General features: G+C 45.8%; 1 protein-coding gene across 6 annotated transcripts in view; it reads left to right on the forward strand.

Annotated features, from left to right (window-relative positions):
• Nucleotides 1-23,928, forward strand: part of ASAP2 (ArfGAP with SH3 domain, ankyrin repeat and PH domain 2) — a 916,066-nt gene that overhangs the window by 322,855 nt on the left and 569,283 nt on the right. For all 6 annotated transcript variants that reach the window (XM_069235900.1, XM_069235899.1, XM_069235896.1 and 3 more), the window contains exon 8: nucleotides 2,247-2,322. In XM_069235900.1, coding sequence (XP_069092001.1) covers nucleotides 2,247-2,322 — 76 coding nt within the window. The remainder of the gene's footprint in view (nucleotides 1-2,246; nucleotides 2,323-23,928) is intronic.

Consider the following 23,928-nt stretch of genomic DNA (forward strand, 5'->3'; position numbering starts at 1 on the left):
CCAGTTGACAAACACCCCACCACCAACGATTTAGAAATTTTCCCTGGTATCCAGTGGTTTCTGCCCTCCTTGGGGGCAGATGGGCCTAAACATAAAAAGACTGATTTGCCCCCAAGATGGCAGAAACAGCCAAAATAATTGCCCCCTAAGGGGAGCGAGTCTTGCCCAAGGGGATGCCCCCCAAACAAAACGAATACAATCAAAACATAATCGCTGGTGTCTTGTGGTTTCTGCCCCCTTTGGGGCAGAAGGCCTAAAAAAAAATAGGCCGATCTGACCCCAAGGGGGGCAGAAATGGGCAACAGTTATGTGCCCCTTTTGGGGGCGACCTTTGCCAACCCCGCCCCCAACACACACAAAAAGCAAAACAAAATAATCCCTGATGTTCCAGTGGCTTCTACCCCCTTGGGGGCAGATGGGCCAAAAAAAGATAGGCTGTGCAATAGTGCAGCAGGAATGCTCAAAAGAGATATTGAGAAAAGGAAAAACCTTTCCTTTCCCCCGATGCTTCTTTCAGACAGACCACTGTGCTCACCCCCACCACTCTGCCGCAGGAGAAACTCACCTCTTTCTCCTAAGACGTGCTGGAAGAAAATGTCTTCCAGCGCGTCAGACAGCCTCTAATGATGTAGTTAGTTGCCTGGGGGGGAGGGTCCAGGGGTGGCAGCAGAAGCGCTTCCGCTGCCATCCCTGCCCAGGGGGTGTGGGTCAGTGCCTTGACGTAACGGTTACATCCAGGACACAGCAGCACCGTGTAACTGTTGCATCCAGGGCACCCAAGGGGTTAACGGCCAACACTGGAAATCACTGACAGGTAAATGTTGCTCATTAAAGAGGTTTGAGGCTAAGGAGAAATGTATTCTTTCTTTTCAATATTTTTCACTGCGCCTTTTGCAGATAAAAATAAAAAATAAATATTCTAAACCAAAATAAACAACTCATTTTTGCGTTTTCCAACACTGCATAGGAAATAATTATTTTAATTTCTATTATGCAGCTTCCTGGAAAATGTAGCTTTACCTACACAGTAAAAATACCTTTTGGGCACTTGTTAATTCTGAGGGCATACTATTTCCAATGTGTAGTATGCAAAATGTTAATACAAAAAGCACCCGGCCCTGTGGGCTTACAAACACAGCTTAGGGGTGACTTAGCTAATACATACAAATTGTTTTTTTTCTTCTTCAAAATAAGGGACACATTTTTGTTGCTTGCCATATGTTACTCCTGTCTTTTAAACTACAGCAAAGCGAGCAATACATGGAGTCATTTATTTTTGTTACATACATGGGTGGTGTATAAACACAGTGCAATCCACATATAAAGTTTTACTTTCACACTATTGGCACAATTCTTGTGCAATCTTCATTGCCGTATAGAAAAGTTGTGCAATCCAATTAAGAGAAACTAGTGCTGAGTAGATGGTTTTGGGGAAGGCTCAAGTAGCTGCACCACTGATTATCAGTGTTACATTTCACAGCATCATAATACAAGTAAATATAGGGTCAAGAAATAGGCATAAAATCAGGGGTGACCCCATTGAAGAGACTAATTTTGTAGAGAATTGTATTGTGTTTTTTCTTGAGTTTAATGTTGTTTGGTACTCTATCACTCATTTCTCTAGGAAAAACAAGTCCAGGGAACATCTTTCTGCTTGTGCTTTATTAGCCAGGGGTTGAGCAGAGTGAACTGTGTTGTACCCAAACAAGATATTGCCTTATTAAATTGGTAGGTTGTTCCTCTTTCAGATTAATAATCTGGCGTATCACAAATGCAGTTGGAAAGAGCGGTGTGTCCAGCAGCTGTAAATGGATTGGCATGTGAAAATTTAGAATACATATGCTTGTACTATTTAATTGCAACCTTGAAGATATATATGCTTTTCTTAATTTGCCCAGAAAGTTCAGATTTCCAGCTATTGCACTTAAGTATCTGCAGGGAATACAATTCCCATGAAAATGTGAATGCATTTTGCATTGGCTGAGTCCAGGGATTGTGTATAGCACAATCCTACTTAGACATCATGAGTTCCTTTTGTCTCTTTGAGAAATGTAAACATGACCTTGTATGGTTGTGTGGAGATTCTAGTAATGGAAAGTGCTGGTTATCTTTGTCTCTTTGAGAAATGTGAAAATGACCAGGTATGGTTGTGTGGGGATTTTAATAATGGAAAGTGCTGGTTATCTATATATAACTTGACTACGTGTGTTTTAGTTCCTATTTTTTCACATATGTCTTTATTCCAGTTTCTTTCAGGATGGCTTGAAAGCTGTGGAGAGTCTTAAACCTTCAATTGAAAAACTTTCAACGGATCTACATGCAGTAAGTACATTTTTTTAATGTGTTAGGATAGAGAACAGTGATTTCAAAGGTCCATTGAGTTCTTATTTTGAGTTAACCTTCATTTTAGTTGTTTTATTTGTGGCTTAGTCTAGCAATGTTGGCCATTTTTAAACTAAGAATGTAGGCACTTAGTGTGTGATGGTAGACAAATCATCATATCAATGTTTTTTTGGCTGATTTTATGTATGGAATCACTAGCAAGTTAGATTTACATTTTCTTTATAGCATGCTAGGTAGACAGTATTTTCTTTCTATGTATACTTTATTAGCTTCATATGATGCAGGATCAGAATTGCCTTTAACAAAACTGACTACCAGATATAAATATCTGGTACTATATTGGTACACATATTCCTGTTTTCCATGCCATCAAATGCAGAGAATTCACAAATTCTTTGCAAGAAAGTGTGTGTCATGTTCTGTGTTTTACGCGTTGTGGTAGCTGTGGTGTAGCATAATCACAGATCTACTTAAGTAAATAAAGTAAGAGTTCTGTAACTCAACATCCAAGCACAAGCCTGACTTCCAGACTGTATTTGAAGGTGCTCTAGATGGTGTCTTAGCATCCTGGCACCAATGAAGTGTGCAATTGTAAACTACAATCAAAACACATAAATATTCTGTGACACTGGAGCACACAGAACTCTGTTCATTATTATTATTGTTCAAAAGAATGAGTCCATGAGTTTTCCTTTTCCCTTAGTTCCCTTATTGTCATCTCTTCAAGTGTTGGGGATAATCTTATTTGTAAAGTGCAAGTGTTCAAGCATATCTAGTTGCCAGGGGGTGCTTTCAATGGAACCAGCAGAGCATCACACTTTGTATTTTCTTTCCAAACCTTCAAGACCGAATATCTCTGGACTTTGAGGGCCAACTGTCTTAACTGGGCATTAAAAGAGGTGCATTCTGTGTAGGAAGATGGATTTTCTGGCTACCTGTGCCATCCTTGGCTGCTGCCTGGCTCCTGGTGTTACTCTCCTGCTATTGAGGCCATTTTGCCCTCCGCAACAGCCACCTAGTTGCACCCTCCAGAGTCTCCTGGCTGTATTACAGAGCACCCAGGGTGGCAGCGGAGTCCTGATCTTTCCCCAAAATGGACCTTAAAGGACCAGCACCATTGACCCTGGAGAAACTCATCTTAGTCCTTGAGTGGGCTGGATTCAAAGTCCTTTGTCCATCTTGGAAGGGCATCTGGTGGCTTCCCTTTTCATCTGATCATTCTTCTGCTATTGTCGACGCCCAGGTCCATGATCTTCTCCACTGTCTTTCCCTTGTGCAAGGATTTTAAAAGTGGGCAACAACTTCTATAAGCCAGGAACCCTTGGCCAGTCTTAGGATGCCACATCATCCTGCCAGCCCTCTCCCACCCCTCCTGCACAGCATTCCTGGACAATCTATCAAAAAGACTTGAAGTTTTTTTTTCTACAGACAGAGCTCCTCTGAGGGCCTCAGATCTTCCCCTAGCTGGCATCACTGCCAGATCCCTCCCCATCAAAACTTCAAAGGCAGATCCCTCCTGTGTTGGTGGAAGAGGTCTGGGCTTCCTCCTTTGTTCAGTGGCACTAGGCTGACCCAGCCCAGATGCAGTGTGACAGCTAATTATCAGATGTATATTTCCCCTACACCTCTACAAGTCACTATAGTTGTTCTTTTTGTGTGAGGAAGCCTTTGTTCCTTTTGCTGGGGAGCAGAATAATTAACTTGGCCCACTATGGAGGCTAGAAGCCTAGAATTTGATTATACGTTTGTTGGAAAGCAACTTTTTTTGGCATGGATAGCACCCACTTTTTGCCTGGTATCTGATGTGATTTCGGCTGAAAGTGCACTGGGTTCCTGCTAACCAGGTCCTCAGTGCTAGATCTTTACCTAAATTGTACAGTTGTTTTTACCTGGCACTCTCCCTAACGCCCATAAATTGGGTACTTAGGTGGCATCCCTGAAGCCAAGAACTCAGATTCTACAGATCAAGAGAAGAAGGATGAAGAAGAGTCACTGCCTGGCGAGAACAGCAGAAGAGCTGTGGAATTTATATCGCAAAACCCTGCCTGTCCGCACCTCTCAACAGTTGCGACAGTGACTCATCCTGCAAAGCTGAAGGACTACCAAAGCCTCTGGTAGCTTGCCAGCACCTCGAAAATGGCCGCCAGTCTCTCTTGGAATAGAGGAGCTACTTCCCTGCATTCTGCAGGCACTGAAAAACGGAGTCTGGCCCACCGCCTTGGCCCCAACCGATGCTGCAGATGACCATGAGGAAGTACCCATGGTGTGGAGGCCCAGGACCGTCTCCCCACCAAGTGTGATAACCAACCAGAGTCGTGCAGCACCAAACCCTGGGCTACCAGGTGACCTGACCAAACACCAACAGTGAGAGTCCATTCTGGATTCCTACTGCACGATGACCAAGCAGCCGTTGATGGACTTCAGCACTACTGAGACCCACTTTGTGAGTGTCCCAGAAGTCTTGAATTTGCCCCTGACAGCTGTTGACCCCTAAACGCTTGGAGCGTCTTTGTGCACAGAGCTCAGCTGCCCTATCCACTCTGCATCTGAGCCGCCCTGCCCGAATCCCAAAGAACCAGCTGCACCTCTTTGCTCTAAAGTCACTTGCGATCCAATCCCCCGTTTGGGAGTTCTCTGACTTGTCCCAAGTCCCCCCTTTGCAGTCTCTTTCAACTTGGCTCCCACTTCTCTGTAGCGCACCCAGCTACAACCTCACCAGCACCTTGCTCCCGGTGGAATTCGAGGAGCTCCCGACGAACTGCAGGAGGTACTTTGGACCTTTGGCCCCTACAGCTCTAAACCCCGAGGGTGAACCCATGAACCCGACTGTACAAATGCATTAGTGACTTTCTCTTCCATAGGATTGCATTGTGTGTAAAAGCACACAGGTTTGAGCTCTTTACTTACCTGTAAGAAATAATAACGAAAGCAGTACTTACTCTTTTACAAAGTTCTTTGTTTCAAAATTATATATAAAAAGAAGTGTTATTTTTCTAAATTGTTCTCGGATTAATTCTTTGAATATGTCTCATTTACTACCTCTGTGAGTACAACAAATGCCTTGCACTGCCCTCTGATAAGCCTAACTGCTCGCCCACACTACCACAAAAGAGAGTGTTAGTATTATGTACTTTTGCCTGTGTCAACCAATTGGGGATCTACTGGACTCCATGCACGGTGTACTTCTTTTTAGTGCACCATATAGAGAGCCAAGTTTCTACAAAGCTGAACCAGAGAAATGTGACAATTTCTGAAGTCCCATAAGATATGGTTTGGGGGCTGCAAAATCGAACTTTGTGTGCATGTTGTGCCCCAGTGCGACACCTTTCTAGACTGTGCAGGCCTAAGTGGAACAAAACTGTACTTAAAGACAGATTTAGCCTATATGTATATTACAGTGAATGCACTACAGATATTCCAGTAAAACCTATTGGCCTTTCTTTGAATACCCACTGCTATTATAAGGCCTACCCAAAGTCAGTACCACTCCTTGCATAGCCCCTTATACGCTAGGCTACCTGTGTGCAATTACCGGGCTGCGTTCAGTGGTAGTCTCTCGTTCAGCCCACATACGTGTTCATGGTTTACCAGCCCAATGCCCACTACCCTAGCTGCTTCGAGCGGCCTTTTATTAAAAGGCAGAGACTAGCGGAAACACTCTCCGTCCAAATATTGTGAAGTTACCTTGACTGAAATAGACGTAGAGACTCATCCAAGTATAAGTCCAAAAACCATGGAGTACTAAGCAAAAAATCCTGGTGTACTAAATGTCCGGAACCCAAATGTTACAATGCCCAAATTTCATGATAGATATCTGAAATATTCCCTTGTGTTAACCAAACGACCCTAAGAAGGTGAGAATGATCTGATTGTTTTCCCAACTTTTCAGCAAAATGACATGTTTCTGATTGAAATTTTAACGTCAGATCCCTCAACGTGTGACTATTCCCCAGGCATCAGACTGGATCTAGAAACCTTTAGAGCCATTCCCCTGCGTTCCGATAGCTGGCATTGTGCGGCTTCATGCTGACATCGCTCTGCTCTGAAAGTGGCAAGTGGAGCCCTCATGTAAGTGACACTCATGCGCACGGACAGCTTTCCTTTCTTTCTGCTCTTTCAGCTTCTCCTTGATCTTTTAATCAGCTTCTTTTCACAATTTTACCAATGTACAAGGGATTAAATGTCACCCCCTAAAACAACAGGGTTTAAACCGTGCAGGGGCTGTTGCTAACAGATGTCTGTGTTGGACCCCCATAAAGTAGGTTTGTGGTGTCTGTGGTCAAAGCTTGAATCCAGGATCTGCAGCGAGGTTAATCAGATGATCCCCAAGGCTGTAGGGTATTGTGAGGCCAACATTGCATCATCAAACACAAGAGGATTCCATGCCGTGATTGTTCAAAGTAAAACATGAAGCTTCTGTTCCCTCAGCAGACCGTTGTCTCGGTTTGAAGAATTCATTCAAGTAAAAGTAAAAAAAAAAAAAAAAAAACACAACAAGAAACCTAGGTTGGAATCAGCCGCTCCCAACCGTTCTCGAACTCCAGAGATCATGCAAGGACGTCAGCATGCCTCTCGGTTTGGCTTTCAATCTCCATTGGAGTCCTATCTGGGTTTTGTCTTATGCACCCTGAATTTCCATTTTGCAGCAAGTTGAGTCCTTCAGGGTTACTATGCTGCGTATATTTGGCACTTTACCTGCTCGTTCTGGTGTGCCTTCAGGCATTAAGGATCCGCAGGGGCCTCCACTCGGGCTTTTGCCAACGGTTCTGTCCTCTGCACTATCTGTGCCCCTTGGAACCAGCTGAGGTTCAGCACCAGCTCTAGTGGCGGCTTCGGTTCCAGCACCAGTCCCAGCACTGGTTCCTCTGGCATCAACGCCCATGCCTACACATACAAAATACCCTTTGGGAATATACTCAATCCTAAACCCTAAATGACATAAGTAATATTGCTGGCACACATTTTAATGAAACTAGAAGTGAAAAAACTTTGAACTTATGACCGTCTCTGTCTTTCTGTAATAAAACATTCCTCTTTAGAGCCACAGTATTTCTTTACTTTCATTATTTCTTTACTTTTTTATTTTTATATAAATGTTTAAATAAATACACCATACGTCGCTACAATATATAATACTTCAAAGCATTTTAACATATGATCAAAAATGATTATCCTTTCAAATAAAACAGCATTTAGATCAACAATAAACCAATATTCCTCATGTATACTATAAAAAAAACTGTTGACATGGAATTTCGGTGGTCTTTCAGTTGGTTCACCCCACCGTCCTCAGGACAAGTTCATTAATTTACACACATTTTTTGATAAACTTTAATTGTTTGATTTACAATTAACAGCTGTAATTCATAGATGTTCATTGCTGTTCATGCTATTTTTTTAGTTTTTTTCACCATTTTCACGAAATCTGGTCATCTCATATGTGTTTATATCATGCCACTCCTGTGTTTATAGATGCAGTATCACCCTTTGATATTGTGCGCTTTCTTCATCTGTTTTGGATAGCGCAGCGCGTCTTAGTCTCATAGAGACTTCGTTTTTATCAAAATCTTATAAGTGCGATATCACCCTTTTGAGGTAGCACGCTTTCTTCATCTACTTTCATTAATGCAGTGCGTCTTTATCTCCTAGAGACACTGCTTTAAAATAAAAATCTATTCAGCAGCGTTCTCCCTCTTAGTGTTACCGGCGAAAAAACACCTATGCCAACTCTGGATGAAGATGTACACCCCGTACTGTTCTTGAGCTCTGAAGTGGGTCCACCACAACCTCGACTAATATTGTGCTTGACACGCATCCGCTCAGCAAGCCACTTCTGACACCAGTACTTTCTTTACCCACAAGGTAGAACACACACCACAGGCATTTATTTTAACAGAGTCCGAATATGATTACTATGATGAATGGGCCAATTATGTTCCTTGAAATAACGAGGAAAACTGGTATTAAGAGCTTCAGTATGCCAGTGGACTGGACTCTTCACCTGCTACTGTCAATGTGTCATAGGAGCCATTGAGAGGGTTCCTGCCACTGAGGAGGAACTGGCTCTTACACCTTCTTCTACTTGTGCTGAAGAAGGACAGGGACCTTCATTTCCTATTTTAGATTTGAGCCCTTTTGCCATCTTTCTGCGGAAGGGCGAATTTAAGATGCTAAGGCTAGTCCAGGTTCTGTCTGCCTTAAACCCTGTAGACTGGATGCTGGTGTTGGACATGCAGAACACTTATTATCAAAACTCTGTCCTGCAGACCTGCAGGCGCTATCTCCATTTCTTGGTGGGCAAAGAGGATTTTCAGTTCCCAGTGCTCCTCTATGGCCTCACCAGTGCTCCTCGATTGTTCAAAAAAGTGATGACAGTGATCACAGCACACTTTCAGAAGTCAGTGGTACCAGCCTCCCCCTATTTCAACCACTGGCTGGTGAATGTGGGCTCACCCTTGGTAGTTGTCATCCATCTCTAGATAGAGGCAAAACTACTAGCTTATTTCGGGTTCACTGTCAACGTGCCAAAGTCACACCTAACTCTTTCTTAGATGCTCCCATTCATTGGAGCCATTCTGGATATGATATGGTTCTCTCCCTTTTCCCAAGAGCGAAGAGTCCAGGACATTTAGGTCATAATCCCAATGTTTTATCTTTGGTTCTTTATCTCAGTATAGATTACTCTGAGGCTCTTGAATTTGTTGGCCTCCTGCGTCCTGCAAACCAAACACACCATATGGGCTCTTTAGTGGAACCTTAAATCTCAGTGGCCACAACATATGGGAAATCTGTTGGATTGTACCCAGACGTCAGACGAGACTGCAAAAGAAGTGCAGTCGTGGCTACTGGACCACGATTGGGTTTATGGCAGGTCATTCTCTTACCTAACACAGAGCTGATGGTGGTCATGGATGCATCACTGCTGGGTTGATGAGTCCATCTGGGAAAGACGGAGATGAAAGGCCTCTTGTTTCTACTTTGCTCCACATCAGTTGTAGCAATTTGGGGGACCTTGGAGTTGAATGCCTTTTTACCCCTATCAAATGAAGGCTGCTGCAGGTGCTTACGGACAACTTAACTTCTAAGTGGTACTCCAATAAGCAGGGCTGGCTGGGTTCTTGGTTCCTGTGCCAGGAGCCTCTGGAAGTGGCTGAACCACCAAGGTGGTAAATAACCTAGCAAAATCTTTACACGCCAGGGTGGACAACTAAGCTGCGGGCCCCTAATGGATCATTTTTTTGTTTGTTTTTGCCATTGCCTAGAACATGCAGCTCCTCACTTTTGCTTACTGGAGCTTCCAAATCAGTTCTCTCTGAGACGACCTCTGTTTAGAGTGAAGCTTGGGACTCTTATGGACTTTTGCTTGCTTTCCTGTCACTGACTCTCCTGTCCCGAGTTTTAAAGACGATCAAAAGAGTCATCTAGTGGCACTGGATAGATCCAAGAGGATAAGGATCCTGAAACACTTGGGCATGAGCATCTGTTCTCTGATCAAGCTGTAGCTTTGGCAGGATCATCTGTCACAGCAGCAAGGCAGGGTGTTGTACCTGAGCCTGCACAATTTGCAAATCCATGCTTGGAGATTGAGCGGAGGCAGTTTACCTCCTTCGACCTGCCGCCTCAGTTCATTGATGTCATGGCTGCAAGGCATCCCCTTTCAAAATGTGTATGTCAGTCACTGGGAAAAAATAGTGGATTGGTGCACCACTCAACAAATTGACTTGTTAAAGAGTAGTTCTTAAACTTTTTCGAACCATGACTCTCTTGACCTATTGGCCGTGGCTTCCCATTATGTTACTTTTTTTGATGGGTGAAGAGGACATATACAAGTAAAACACAGGAATAGAAAAGCGGTATCCTGATGACATACCATTTGGTCACCCTAAGTATTACTTACATTGTGAAAACACCTGCCATTGCCTTAGCACTCCGCCAACCGTTCGCTGATAAGGTCACTAACACTGTCTCCCGTACCTTTGTCTCATCACGGCCACCCATGCTTTCTCTACCTCACGTACAAAGCAACCGCTAAAGCAGTTCCTTTTTGTCCTACAAATGACGCCGAAAGCAGTATTCTGCACTTAGATCCGTGGTGTGCCACATCCACGACAGTTTCGCTGCACAGTGCACAGCTGCAGTTTCAGATTGAACGGCAACTAAAGCAGGTAGACCAGTGGTCGAGCGCCTGACATCACACGTTTCATATGTACACACCTCACGCACTACGTCTGCATGGTGGCTGTTTCACTGCAGGTTTCTTGAGTTATAGAGCGCTTATGTTTCCTAAGTTATGTATTTTAAGTACTACTTGTGTCGACGTGTTATTAAATGCTGCAGTTTATCGTTTGTGAGGCACTTCCATAGTCTGTGATAGAGACACTTTAAAAAGCAGTCACGGCATATGTGACTTACCTGTTGCCCGCGTGCACACACGGGACACAGAGAGAGAAACGCTCACGCGTATACACACAGAGAAGACACACACAGAACACGCTCGATCACACGCTCACCCTGGAGACTCCATGAACCTACTGAGAAGTGAAGAGCTTCAAGGACTTCAATAGAACACTAAGCGCTTTGTGCACTTCAAGGGGTATCCTGTACAGCGTCTTTTCTCCCAGCACTTGGACATCAGGAATGGCTTCTAAAAGTATTATTGTACCCTATTGAAAGAAGTTAACGAAGGTAAGTAACGTTTCAAACGACAGTCGAGCCACACATGATAAACGTGGAACATCTGGGAGCTGAAGGGACAAACCATTCCAGGATCCCTGGTACAAACCTGCTGAATTTAGAACAAGCAGTTAGGACGGGAGATTAATTTTGTACAAAGTCATAAATGTATGTCGTGTAAAATAGAAATGTACACAGTGCCAAACAATATATGCATGCCCATTTCTATAATGTACCAGATATTTATAAAGTAAATGGGTTGTGGTAAAATATAACTATACATAGAATCAGCAGGTCGAAGTTTTCATTTACAAACGACCTCACTTAAATAGATGTTTTTGGTGAACGAAAGGACTGACACCCCATTTCCGTGTGTGTTGAAGCTGCGGGCCTTGGCAGTCTCCTCGCTGTCACAGGCGGGCAGCCAGCATGTGACCACTTTGCCTAGCGCCCCTAGTTCCTAAAAGCTGTAAAAACTGCAACGAAACACTGCACAAGCCGCTCCTATAAAACGGCCCAAGTAACTAACAGGGCTCAGTTCTCAACTGGGCTTTTCTTATAGAACAAGAGAGAAAAAATGTATCACGTCTTGCTTCTTTCCTTTGTATATAAAAAGCTTAACTGGTACGCATCTGTTCGCGGCCCCCCTCTCTAGTTTTGATGGTGCACCGGGGTGCCGAAAAGCACACATTGGAAACCTCTGCCTTAAAGGGAAAGTTGTCTGAAGTTTTATTGTTTGTTCTGTCCGTAGCCCATTAAGGACTTACTTTAGGCATTATTAATGGCTACTTATCAGCACTTTAGATTTCATTTAAGTTGCCAGACCTTGAAGCCGCTACCACTGTGTTGGCTCGTGGAGTACCTGTCCTGAATGGGTGTCGGTACACACATTTGCAAAGCACTACTGCCCCAACAGTTGGTGGATCCGTCGATAGGAGAATTTTGGCTGGTCAGTCCTGCATGACTTTTTAGTCTAAGCCAGTGCACAGACCAGACACTTTTGCTACCTATTCACAAGGTGAGGAATCTGCAATTCTGACTAACCATTAGAAGAATTTACTTACCTTTAGGAATGAACTTTCTGGTGGATTCTCTATCTGACGACTGATTCCTTACCAATCCACTCACCTCCCTGTTCTTTGAATTGGAATCTTTATCTAAAAGGTTGCAATCTACAGATCTCTCACTGGTCATGCCTATCTGCTGATAAGCTCTTCGGCAGAGGGTGTTTCACAGCCTGCTGACAGCAGTGTCCATAGGTGGTGCTAATATACAGCTTATATACAGCTTCACTCGTCACTTCTGGAGCAGGACAGCATTGACATGGAGCAGCACAATGCCACCTATTGGTGTGCTGGAGAACTGAGAAAAAACACCAAAACCTTTGTGGAGGAAAAGGTATGAATCAGACACTTTATACACCCCTTGAGTACGATTCACAAGTTCTCTAAAGGCAAAGGGGATGGACCTCACTGTAAATCAAAGAAAAATACACAGCAGGGAGCAAAGAAGGCACTTATCTACCTCACTGATGCACACCAGGCAACAGCAATGCTGACGGTGTGCATTCTGTATACCATGCAAGCCCCTACACTCGGGCATTGTCACAAGGAGAGCGGCAGCATTGTGAACTCCGCTGAAGTGAAGAGTGAACACCTAGGATACTAGTACCAACCTCAGAAAGAAAAACTCACTGAAGACCCTGGAGACAGCCAAACCCAGCAGAGGACTGACCTGTCTGGACAACCTCACAGCCTGGGGAGAATGAACATTTTCCTAGCAACCGTAATTGAAAGTTTAATTTTTTATTTACGAAACCAAAGGCACAGATTATGCCTATCTTTCTTCTTTTATTTTATTACTGTAGCTTCCAGAACCAAAGAAAAATAAATTTCCCAAGAGCAGAGGGAAATCAAACTGCAACATTTCAACCAACCAGTGTCCATTACGGTGTTGGAGGTACGATAGTTTCCGGCCCCTTCTCTTTCTTCACTTGACCACCATCTTCAGGTTGAAGAGAAGCCATCTACTCCGCCTTCTGTTTATTTCACAAGAGAAAGATATCTAAATCATTAGTTGTCAAAGATTTGTAATAAACATATCTGATAAAGACCTCTAGCTGTAGATTCCTTACCTTTGAATTTCCCAGACTTCAGACTGAATCTGGAAGATTTTCGTATGTAGTACCCATGCAGGCCTTCCGGTGGCATTGATCGGCATCGATCAGCTCTGTGTGTATCTGCGCTGGAAGTGACATCATGGTGCCTATTTAGCCACAACCCAGGCATGCCAACGTCTGTTCTTTTTATTCTGTGCCAACCAGTGCTGACCCATAGAACAGCTACTACTCAGGGAGACTCTACCCGGCCCAGGACTACGGGCCCTAGACCTCACAGCGGCAGGAGCCACTTGCTGCCCTCATTCAGTGCGCGCCATCAGGCACATAAATCAGACGCCATCTCCCCGCAGAGCGGGAGACTCTACCCATCCCAGGACTATAGGCCCCAGTCGTCAGGGCGGCAGGAGCCGCTTGCTGCCTGCAGTGGGTGCGTGCCATCAGGCGCATAAATTAGATGCCACCTCATCGTAGTATGGGGCGTGCCTGAGCCAAGGGCAGGCCCATCGGAGGAGGCTGGGCTGGGCCTCCCCCCTTGGCTCCTGCTTTTCAAGGTCTGCTTTCAAACTCTGTTCTTATTAAGTTGAACTTTGGTTGTGTATTGATTTAAGCTGTGAGCTTCTACCTAGAAAAGTCAGTTTTTTGCGCTCTGTAATTCAACAGGGGGCTCATGATGGTTAATTGCAAGCAAGAAAACTGGTACATTGGATGACTACATAGAAACTGGGGTGGGTGTCCCCTTGATAAAGAAATCCTCTTTGCAGAGAGATGCCTTTTGTCAGTTTTGACACAGTCTGAGGCTGGCATGCAATCCTATTGCATGGTGTGGGCTTGTGGGACCACAGGGCAAGAGCATAACTTGGACCTCCCCTTCCAGTGGCAACGAGGTGTCCATCCAACGACTCCTAAGGCGAAGCAGAAAAGAGGCTGGACTAAAAAGAAAGTCTCCTACTTCTGGAAAGAGTCCACATGCTTTTGTCCCGATGGATCTGACTGATCTTAGTGTGCCCTCTTGTAAAGAATATCTTGAGAGCCTGTTAAGAAAACTGGGCAAAGAAATAGCAGACACACTAGAATCTAAACTGATGGAGATGTGTAACCGTTTGGGCCACATAGAGAGCAAACTGGCTGATTTTGCAGGGACAGGGATCATGACATAAATGTTGTTGTGGATGAGTCTTTTGGTCCAGCTATCCCTGGGCCTAGTTGAGCAGTGTTGACTGGGCTGGCTCCACTGGTCGAGATCGGCCAATTACGGGGCCACTCACCCAATAAGACCCCCCTTTTTGCTGTACCTGTCCCCCCTACTGGCAAATCAAAGGATGAAGGCCATCAGAGTATGCCTCCGAGGAGCTCTCCTGTAATATCAGCCCCTGCTTGTCGGTAACTCAACCACCCCCCCTGTGAGGCAGCTAGGTTGCCAACTGCCCAGTTTTCCCGATTTGATCTCCCTCTGGCTGCCAGCCCTTATGTGGCCATTTTAGTTGGTGTCCCCAAATTACACTCTGGGGCAAGTGAGTCTACATCAGAACTGATCAATAAAGTAGCTCACTGGGTCAAGGGGAACACCATGTTATATGGTTGTCCCTTACCTGAGATACTTATGGCTAGGAGGATGGAGCGGATGGGGAACATGTGGAAGGAGTTTGTGGGTGATTGTATTATGATTACTTTTAGGAAAGCTAGGTTGGCCAGGCACCTCATTGAGTACCCAAGGCCAGTTTCTTTACCCCAAAGTAAGATTCGGGTCCTGGCATTAGGTTATTTCTATAGGGAAGTTACTGGTAAAATGAATTCCCTTACTCACACTGTGTTGGCACCCAATTTTGCAGTACCAGTCTATAACTGCTATTCTCTGCTGGACGAACTGGATGGGACCGATTGACTCATCTGTTGCCATGCTCAAAGTTTCTGCCCCTTAAGGATTCTGGGGACTTATCTGCTGTTTCCCTTCCCCTGGCCTCAAAACCGGCCCACACAAGTTCATTAGGTACAGTGGCATCCAGTGAGTGTTATTATTGCTCTGATGAGCATGAGAACTGTGGGATAAAGGTTATCTCCTGGAATGTGGCAGGCCTTGCTGATAAATTGGCTTTTGACGATTGGGTGCTACACATATGAAATTATGATACAGTATTATTTCAGGAGACATGGGCTACTGAGAAAAATGTTTTGGATGGATATTATTCCTACTCTGTTCCAGCTGCTTGCTCTCTCTTCAGCAGGGCTAGGGCTGGCCTAACCTGGTTCAAAGTCACTCTAGAATGCAAATCTTCCCAAAATTCCTGTGATAGCCCCCTAACTCAAGCCTTTTTAACAATCTAGCCATCTGGTACTAATATAGCCTTAAATGTTTACAGTGGCTATTTCGATTCTGGCCACATTGATAATCTTAAAAATGTTGTCTGACTTCTTAGGCCTGTGAGAATCGTTAGTAGCTTTACACCAGGATTACATCATTTTAGGGGGAACTGTAATGTTAAATTGGAGCCTATGCAGATGGAAAGTGAGCAATGTATGTTTGATAGTTTAGCTATAGGTTTTGACAGTTTATCCTAATAGAAGGGGGTGGGGGCAGGCCCTTTACAAGTTTGCTAGGCTGCATCATTTAGTGAATTTGCCTGAAGTCCATGAACCCCAGTATTAATCAAGAGCCTACATTTGAAAGGGGCAGAATGCGCTACAGTAATTGATTATGTTTTTACAAACCTAGAACTTTGCGCCTGGGTAAAAGATGCCAAAATAGGGATGAGTGCCCATAGTGATCACAACCCCTTATGTGTGGAGCTTTGTATTCCGAGGAGGGCGAGTGGACTGTCGACCTTGCCTGCATAGCCTATTAAAACTAAGACACAAGGGCTCCGCCTGGTGGTTTCTATTTGCCTTTAGGGACCTTATTTCCCTCATGTTGTGTCCACTCATTTCAGGGAGTTAGGCCTAACAGTGGCCAGTCTGTTGTCTAAAACTGGCAAACAGAAGCCTGATGGCTATAAATGGTTTAATCATGCATGCACGGAGGCGTCCACAAATTTGCAAGTAGCTCTAAGGTCTGAATCTAAAAATGTGATCATGGCCAAGCAGAGAGAGTTGTATGATGAGTCTTATGGGGATATTGTGAAGGCTTGCAGACTGAATTATATTAGAGTCTTTTGGCAGATTATAGGAGACATGAAGACTGTTGATGTAAAATCAAGTTCTGATATTACCACAATAGGACATGAAGCATGGGTTGAGCATTTCAAAAGGGTTTATAGACCTTCTAATATCAGTGTGGTTGCTAAGGAGGAGGTGGAGATCCCTTTGTTAGAATTTTCTGTGGAGGAAGTTAGGGAGGCTACCTCCAAGAGTCCATTTGGAAAGACCCCGGGCTCTGATGGGGTGCCAATGGATTTATCTAAATTCATCCCTGACCGCTGGGCCCCACTGCTTTGTAACAGTTTTAATCCCCTTTGTAAGACTGGTCTTCCACAGTCATGGCAGTCTGCTTTTATTGACCGTATTCTAAAAAGGTTAATCCCCAGTCACCCTGTTTTTCTATTAGAGTCTGCTGTTAAGTTGGTGGGCAGAATTGTTTTAGCACGTCTTCAAGAATGGGTGGGGGCTGCTGGTATTCTCCCAGAGGAGCAGTACGGATTCCGGGAGGGGCTAGGCATGGTGGAGAAATGCTTACATTTACATCTGTTGATTAGCAAATATGCAATTGCTAGGCAGGGTTCAGTGTGCGTGGTCTTCATGGATCTGTCTTGCGCCTTCAACAGTGTTGTGAGGTCCAAGCTCTGGGAAATTTTGATCTCTCAGGGGATTGATCGTGATCATGTCCAATTTCTGAGAGCTCTTCATTACAGTCTTTCAGCCTCAGTACGGTTTGGCCCCTTAGGCAAAAGGACAGAGAGCTTCAGCATAGTCTGTGGTGTTCGTCGGGGTTGTGTTTTAGCCCGCTCTTATTTTTACTGTATATAAATGATAGCTGGGGAAAAAAGTCCCTGTATTGCTATACGCGGACAATGCTGTCTTGTTCTCTAGGACCCCTTATGGTTTGAAGCTCTGATTTGATGAATGTTTGCCTTTATGGGTTCTATCAACCTGTCTACAAACCACTCTAAAAACCTTTATCATGACATGGCATCTGAAGTGGTCAAAGATGAGCGGCATCAGTTTGCAAGGACAACCTGTGGTATTTACCCAGGATTTTTCATACCGTAATGTGGTCTTTGGTTCTAAAGGGGATTGGGGACCTTGTCTATCAGCTGTCACGCAGAAGTTTTCAGGGTCTGTTGAGTAGGTCTTCCACTTAACCAGACACATTGGGAAAAAACCTGTGGCCCCCCTCTTGGAGGTTTAAACGAGGAAATATCTCCCAATTCTGTTATACAGGGCAGGCCATTTGGGCTATAGCAACTATAAGACAGTAAAATGGGTGCAAAATAGAGTATTGGGGAATCCTGGGTATCCCACACACCTGCTCCACCTATATCATGCTCCAGGACCTAGTTTGGAGTATGTAGAGGTCTTTATTTGCCTTGCCTCTGTGATGTTGTGGAGTTCGATTTGGACTAACCCTCACACTTTTTTCAATAGCGATATTATTCTTGACTGTCTAGCGTGTGAAAGAGGGCTAAAAATTCCCTAGTTCAATCATGTGAAGTCTCTGTTTGTTGGGTTGAGTGTTAGTGTTTTAACTCTCCAGAAACCATGGCTAAGCAGGGGGTGGCCCAGGCTAAATTCTTGTTTAAGACACACCGGCAGAATCTCAGGGCAGCAAAGGAACTTCCCAAACCCATGGTCAGGTCTTACAGAGCCCTAAATAACACCCACTGAAAAGCATATTTGGGGTGAATTGATTCTACCTGAGAGAGAATGATTTTATCACGGTTCCAATTGGGTTTTATATGATGGGATCTGAACTTCCTTCTGGGGCCGTTCAATGCATCTTATATTATGATATGTCCATGTGATGAGGTCTCGTTGCAAAGTTTGTGGCACTTTGTTTTTTGTTTGCAAGTTCTATCGGGACCTTATTAGACTATGGGGTCATTATGATCCCCGGCGGTTCAGACCACCATGTCGGCGGCGGGTGAAAAGACCGCCACCGGCATGGCATCTGAACCGCCATATAAAGAACACAGTGAGGCCCGACGTAGGTGGCCCTCCTCAACCGCCAGGCTGCCTCCGACAGGCAGCCTGACGGTGGAGGGAATCATTATCTGACAGGGCAGCGCTGCTGCCCCTCGGATAATGATTCCTTCTGCCACCTTCAACAGCCAGTTGTGGTGATAGGGGAAGAATGGTGCCCCTGATCTCCGTGGATGAGCTGAGACCACCACAATCACCTTGGTGAACACCCAAATGGCACTGGCACTTCGGAGGAAGGGGTGCTCCGGGGCCCCCCTGGGTGCTCCTGCACTTGGCATGGGCAGTGCAGGGGCCCATGTGCAGTGTCCCATCGCACAGGTCACTGCTTGATTTACGGGCAGTGATCTGCGCGACGGGTGCAGCTGCACCCGCCGCACAGAGGCATTGACGGCGGCTCCATGTGGAGCCACCGGCAATGTCCTGGCCATGCATTCTGCTGGGCCGGCGGGCGGAAACAATGTTTCCTCCCGCTGGCCCAGCAGAATGTTCTTTATGCGGCGGGCGGGGACCCAGTGGGGCTGGCGTTCAGTTAAATAACCGCCAGCATGAACACGGGGGTTAACACCACCGTGTTCGTAATGAGGGCCTATATCTCCTACCCATTATTAGGAAGCAAGGTATCCGTTCCTCCTTGGCTGCTTTGGAGCATGTCTTAGAGCCTCCTACGATCTGTGTGAATGTATGTTCCTGTTTAAGAGGTGCTAATAAGAGAATTAAGTTGATGGCTTTTTAGTGGTGCTTATTTGCTTAAATCTCTTTAACCTGTATCCAGTGTATTCTATTTTTAACATTATATGGAAATGTAGTGAAATGCATTTATTTGGGATGTTTTAGATTATCTTCTTTTTCTTATACATATATTGTGCATTCTGTTTCTTTTCTGATGTACTTGTATAGTCATTGTTGTGACTGAAATAAAGGTTTTAAACTAAAGTACCCTTCAGTCATTTTTTGATTGGCTTATTTTCAATATTTTGTTGAGTATTTTTGAGGATTTTCCTCCTTGTGTGAAAGATGTCAACTAGGAAGACCGGTTTCAAGCCCTGCAGAGCGTGTTATCCAACGATGTTGGTGACTGATCTGCACCTTTTCTATCTGCGGTGTTTGGAGCGAAACCATGATTTGAAGTCATGTCCGATTGCCAAGCCATGCACCCGAAGGCTTTGAGGGAACGGTCTCTAAAGCTCATGGCTGTCTGGCATCGAGAGGGAGGTCCTGGGACCGGTCGTGGAACCCTAAGTCATCAAATTCCCATTCCAAGACCTTGGGGACGATCTGGTAAGAGGCATAAGAAGAAGAACAAGACGTCTAAGTGGTCATCGCCTTCGCCTTGTCTGTCGGGTGATGAGACGAGGGAGCGTCTGCATTAAAGGCCTGGTTCTTGGGAGCCTGTGCCTGGGCTGGCTTCGCTCCTCCCTGACTTTCTAGGAGCTGGAGCGACCCCCACCCAGCTTAAAGAGTTTTATGCGGCCATGTGCCTCAATTGTGAGGGGCTTTACCCCTCAGACGCGCTTTAGGGTCCCACAGGGAAGGAGGGGGCCCCATCTTGTTGCACACCAGCAGCTTTATCCTCGCCTCCAGTGGGCCCCCCAGGGATCCATTCTTGGATCCGGATTGGCGCTGGTTGTACTACCTAGTCTCTCCTGGCGCCTGCTCCAATGTCGACGTTCCTGGCTCTGCCGGCACCCCACGGAAGCATCATCCCCATTGTGACCCCCAACTGTGCGACGGAGCTAGAGGGGCTTCACACGTTGCCGCAGCTGATGCCGTCACAAACTTTGTTTCCTAGATCAGTTCCTGAGCCCTATCCTCTTCGGATAGACCATAGGCAGAATACCAGCTCTACGCACAAAAAAACAACTGTGGCTGGTGTGAGTAACTGGGTGAAGTCAGTGGACTGGATACTTCCCCAGATACTGGTCTGCTTTCTCCCCTTACTGTGCCCATGGAGGAGGGTGCTTCATATGCGATGGTGGTGTTAAGGGAGGCTGAGGTCCATGACCTTCAGTTCCCCTCAGTGGCAGTCAAGACTAACATCTTGACAGAGGTGTTGCAACGGGAGTTTACTTTTCAGAACCCCTACTCCTGTTCAGTGACGCCCTTACTGACATCCTGTTGGAGACCTGTTTCAAACACAACAGTGGGGCTCCTTTGAATAGGACGATCGCCAACCGCCATCGCCCTGCCCCATTGACCCAAATTTCCTCACCCAAAACCCTATTCTGTAGGACTTGGTGGTTCCCCCCCACCTGCAAGCTGCAGCCTCCAATCCTTCCTAGTCTTCCCCTTTACGATCATGGGCATCCAGTTGACAGCAGGATTCACCATCACCTGCCCCACTGGCAGTCCTTAACATCGGGAAGGTGAGTGTTGCAGATCATCCGAAGGGACTACTTCCTCCTCTTCGAGACTAGCCCTCCCTCCATACCACCATCTCATGACTGGCTGACAGAGGACCATCGGTCCCTTCTCTATGAGGAAGTCCCAGCTCTTTTAGCCAAGGTCGCTATAGAGATGGTTCTGGGGCCAGAAGTAGGCTGTGGTTGCTTCTCTCGCTACTTTCTGGTTCAAAAATGGACAAGGGCCTTTGCCCTATTTTAGATCTCCAAACCCTCAACTTCTTCCTCAAGAAGGAGAAATTCAAAATGCTCACTTTTGCTCAGGTTTTGTTTGCCCTAGACCCAGGAGACTGGGTGGTAGTTGGACATGCAGGACACATATTTCCACGTTCCTGTCCTGCCTGCCCACAGACATTACCTGCAGTTTATGATGGGCCATGAGCACTTTCAGTTCACTCTGCTTCCCTTTGGCCTTACCAGTGCCCTTTGGGTGTTCACCAAGGTGATTGTGGTGGTCTCAGCTCATCCATGGAGATCAGGGGCGCCAGTCTTCTCCTATCACGACAACTGGCTGTTGAAGGCAAGCTCACCCCAGGCTGTGTCCTCCCACCTCCAGACTATGGTGGCCTTCTGCATTCGCTGCAGTTCACTATCAGTGTGACAAAGTCACAGCCGACTCCCTCTTAGATGCTCCCTTTCAGTGGAGCTGTTCTGGACACAGTGCATTTTTTAGCATATCCTGCAAACGGTGAGTCCAGGATATTCAGGCTATGATACTGATGTCTCAGCTTCTAGCCTGGATTCGGTTGAGACGGGACTCTGAGGCTGCTAGGCCTCATGGCCTCCTGCATCCTGCTAGTGACACATGCTCTTAGCATATGCGGGCTCTGCAGTGGCAAGAAGTTCTGGTGGGCGCTGCATCAGGGGGAATCTCTGACATGGTCCGGTTCTCGGAGGGAACTGCGAAAGACCTGCAGTAGTGTCCAATGGACCGCAATTGGGTCACAGGCAGACCCTCCTCTCTTCCCGAACCAGATCTCACAGTAGTGACATACATCACTCCTGTGATGTGGTGGCCATCTGGGAGGGGTGGAGATCAGAGGACTCTGTTCTGAGGCAGAAGCAGGAATCCACATCAACATGGTTGAGTTCTGAGTGATCAGACTTGCATTGAAAGCCTTTCTGTCGTCCATCAATGGGAAGGCAGTGCAGTTGTTTACGGACAGCACCACTGCCATGTGGTACTGAAACAAACATGGTAGGGTGGGGTCATGGTCCCTTTGTCAAGAGGTTCTGTGCCTCTGGATTTGGCTGGAACAGCAGGGCATATCCCTGGTAGTTCAATACCTAGAGGGCTCTCTGAATGCCAGAACAAACAAATTCAGTTGTCAATGCCTAGTGGATCATGAATGGCGTCGTCTCCTTGTGGTGGTGCACGGTCTCTTTCAACAGTGGGGAGAGCTTTGATTAGTTCTACTTGCCACCACTGAGAACGTGCAGTGTCACTAGTTTTGCACTCTGGAGTTTCCAATGCAGCTCTTGCTTGGAAACGCTTTTCATCTTGAGTGGAGCTCAGGCCTGCTGTATTCCTTTCCGCTCATACCATTCCTGCCCAGAGTTCTCCAGAAGATCATGAACGACCAGGCCAAAGTAATTCTTGTGGCTCCAGAGTAGGTATGGTACATGACCATCGTTACTCCGATCAAGCTGCCCCTTCGCAAAGATCTTCTTTCGCAGCAGCAGGGAAAGGTTCTTCATCTGAACCTATCCACTCCGCCTTCTTTTGTGGAGATTGAGCGGCAACAGTTGACAGCTTTCAGTCTTCCTCCTGAAGTCTGTTAAGTTATTGTGGTAGCCAGGTTTCCCTCCACCAAGATAGTATATGCCTACTGCTGTAAGAAATTTGGCCGTAGTGTGCTGAGAAACATGTTGATCCTCCTTCTGCACCCCCTTTCTGAAGTCTTACTCCTAATTCTTCCTCTTTCCCAGCAGGACTCTACACTGGGCACTTTTAAGAGCTATCTATCTGCTCTTTCTGCAGCTGCCTAACTAACCCTCCTTGTTCATGTCCCCTATTGTACATAGATTCTTCAAAGGTCTTGTCCATTTTTCCTTTTCCTCAACATTCATTATACCCCAGTGGGATCTCAGTCTGGCCTTAACATTCTTAATGTGTGCTCCCTTCAAGTCTCTCTATAATTCTCCCCTCTCGCTTTTGACGCTCAAAACAGCCTTCCTTGTAGCAATTACATCTGTCTGCAGAGTAAGTGAGCTTCAGGCCTTAATCATCTAAGCCACCTTACTCCTCTGTCTATCCATACAAAGTGGTTCTTCGTACAAGGGCCTCCTTTCTGCCAAAAGATGTCACCCCATTTCATGTAGGGCAATCAGTCACTCTGCCTGCCGTTTTTCTCTCCTCCACATCCTTCTAAAGAAGAGGAGCGGCTCCACCATCTGGACCCAAAAAAGAGCGTCGTTGTTCTACCTTGACCACACAAAAGAGTTCTGGGTGGATGACCAACTCTTCGTGGGGTATGGTAATACAAAGAAAGGTTGAACAGTGCAGAAGTGGACCATTTCTAGGTGCTTTGTGCTCTGCATTAAAATCTGCTGCACTTTGGCCAAGAAGCAACCTCCTGTCAGCTAGCGAGCTCATTCTACCAGAACTAAAGCTGTGACCAGTGCGTTAGGACGCAGAGTTATGGTCCTGGACATCTGCCAGGCAGCAACTGAGGCATCTTTGCACACGTTTACCAAACATTACTGCCTGGGCAGTCAGGCCCATAGGGATAAGCACTTTGCCTGTTTAGACCTACAGGACATCCTGGCTTGAAATTGGTCCACAGACCCACCTCCAGGGAGGTGTTGCTTGGGAATTTATTAAAAGTTAGGGAATCTGCAGGTAGAGGTCTCTATCAGATAAACAAGTTTCGTCTGAAACGCCCTATCTTGTAGAGACTATATCTAACCTCAGATTCCTTACCCACCCACCCATCCTCCACGCTCTGCAAACAGATTTTTAGGGATAAGGCCTGACCCCTTTCAGGCACCTAGGTATTCACACCAGTGGTCAGTGCACTTCATGGCTCCGTAATTCTGGTGTGGAAAGTCGCGAAAAGTAACTTATGTAGGCGCACCTGGGTGGCGCCTACGTAGGTACTGCTATGTCACTTCTGGCGTGGACGTTGCAAACGACAAATGCGGAGTCAATCAACATCACCTGGCCGTGCAGGGGTACTGCTCATGAAAATCTTCTGTATTCAGTCTGACGCCTTGGAAATTGAAAGGTAAGGAATTTGCAGCTAGAAATAGTCTCTACCAGAT

The sequence above is a fragment of the Pleurodeles waltl genome, chromosome 5 (genome assembly GCF_031143425.1).
Source record: "Pleurodeles waltl isolate 20211129_DDA chromosome 5, aPleWal1.hap1.20221129, whole genome shotgun sequence".
Classification (NCBI taxonomy): domain Eukaryota; kingdom Metazoa; phylum Chordata; class Amphibia; order Caudata; family Salamandridae; genus Pleurodeles; species Pleurodeles waltl.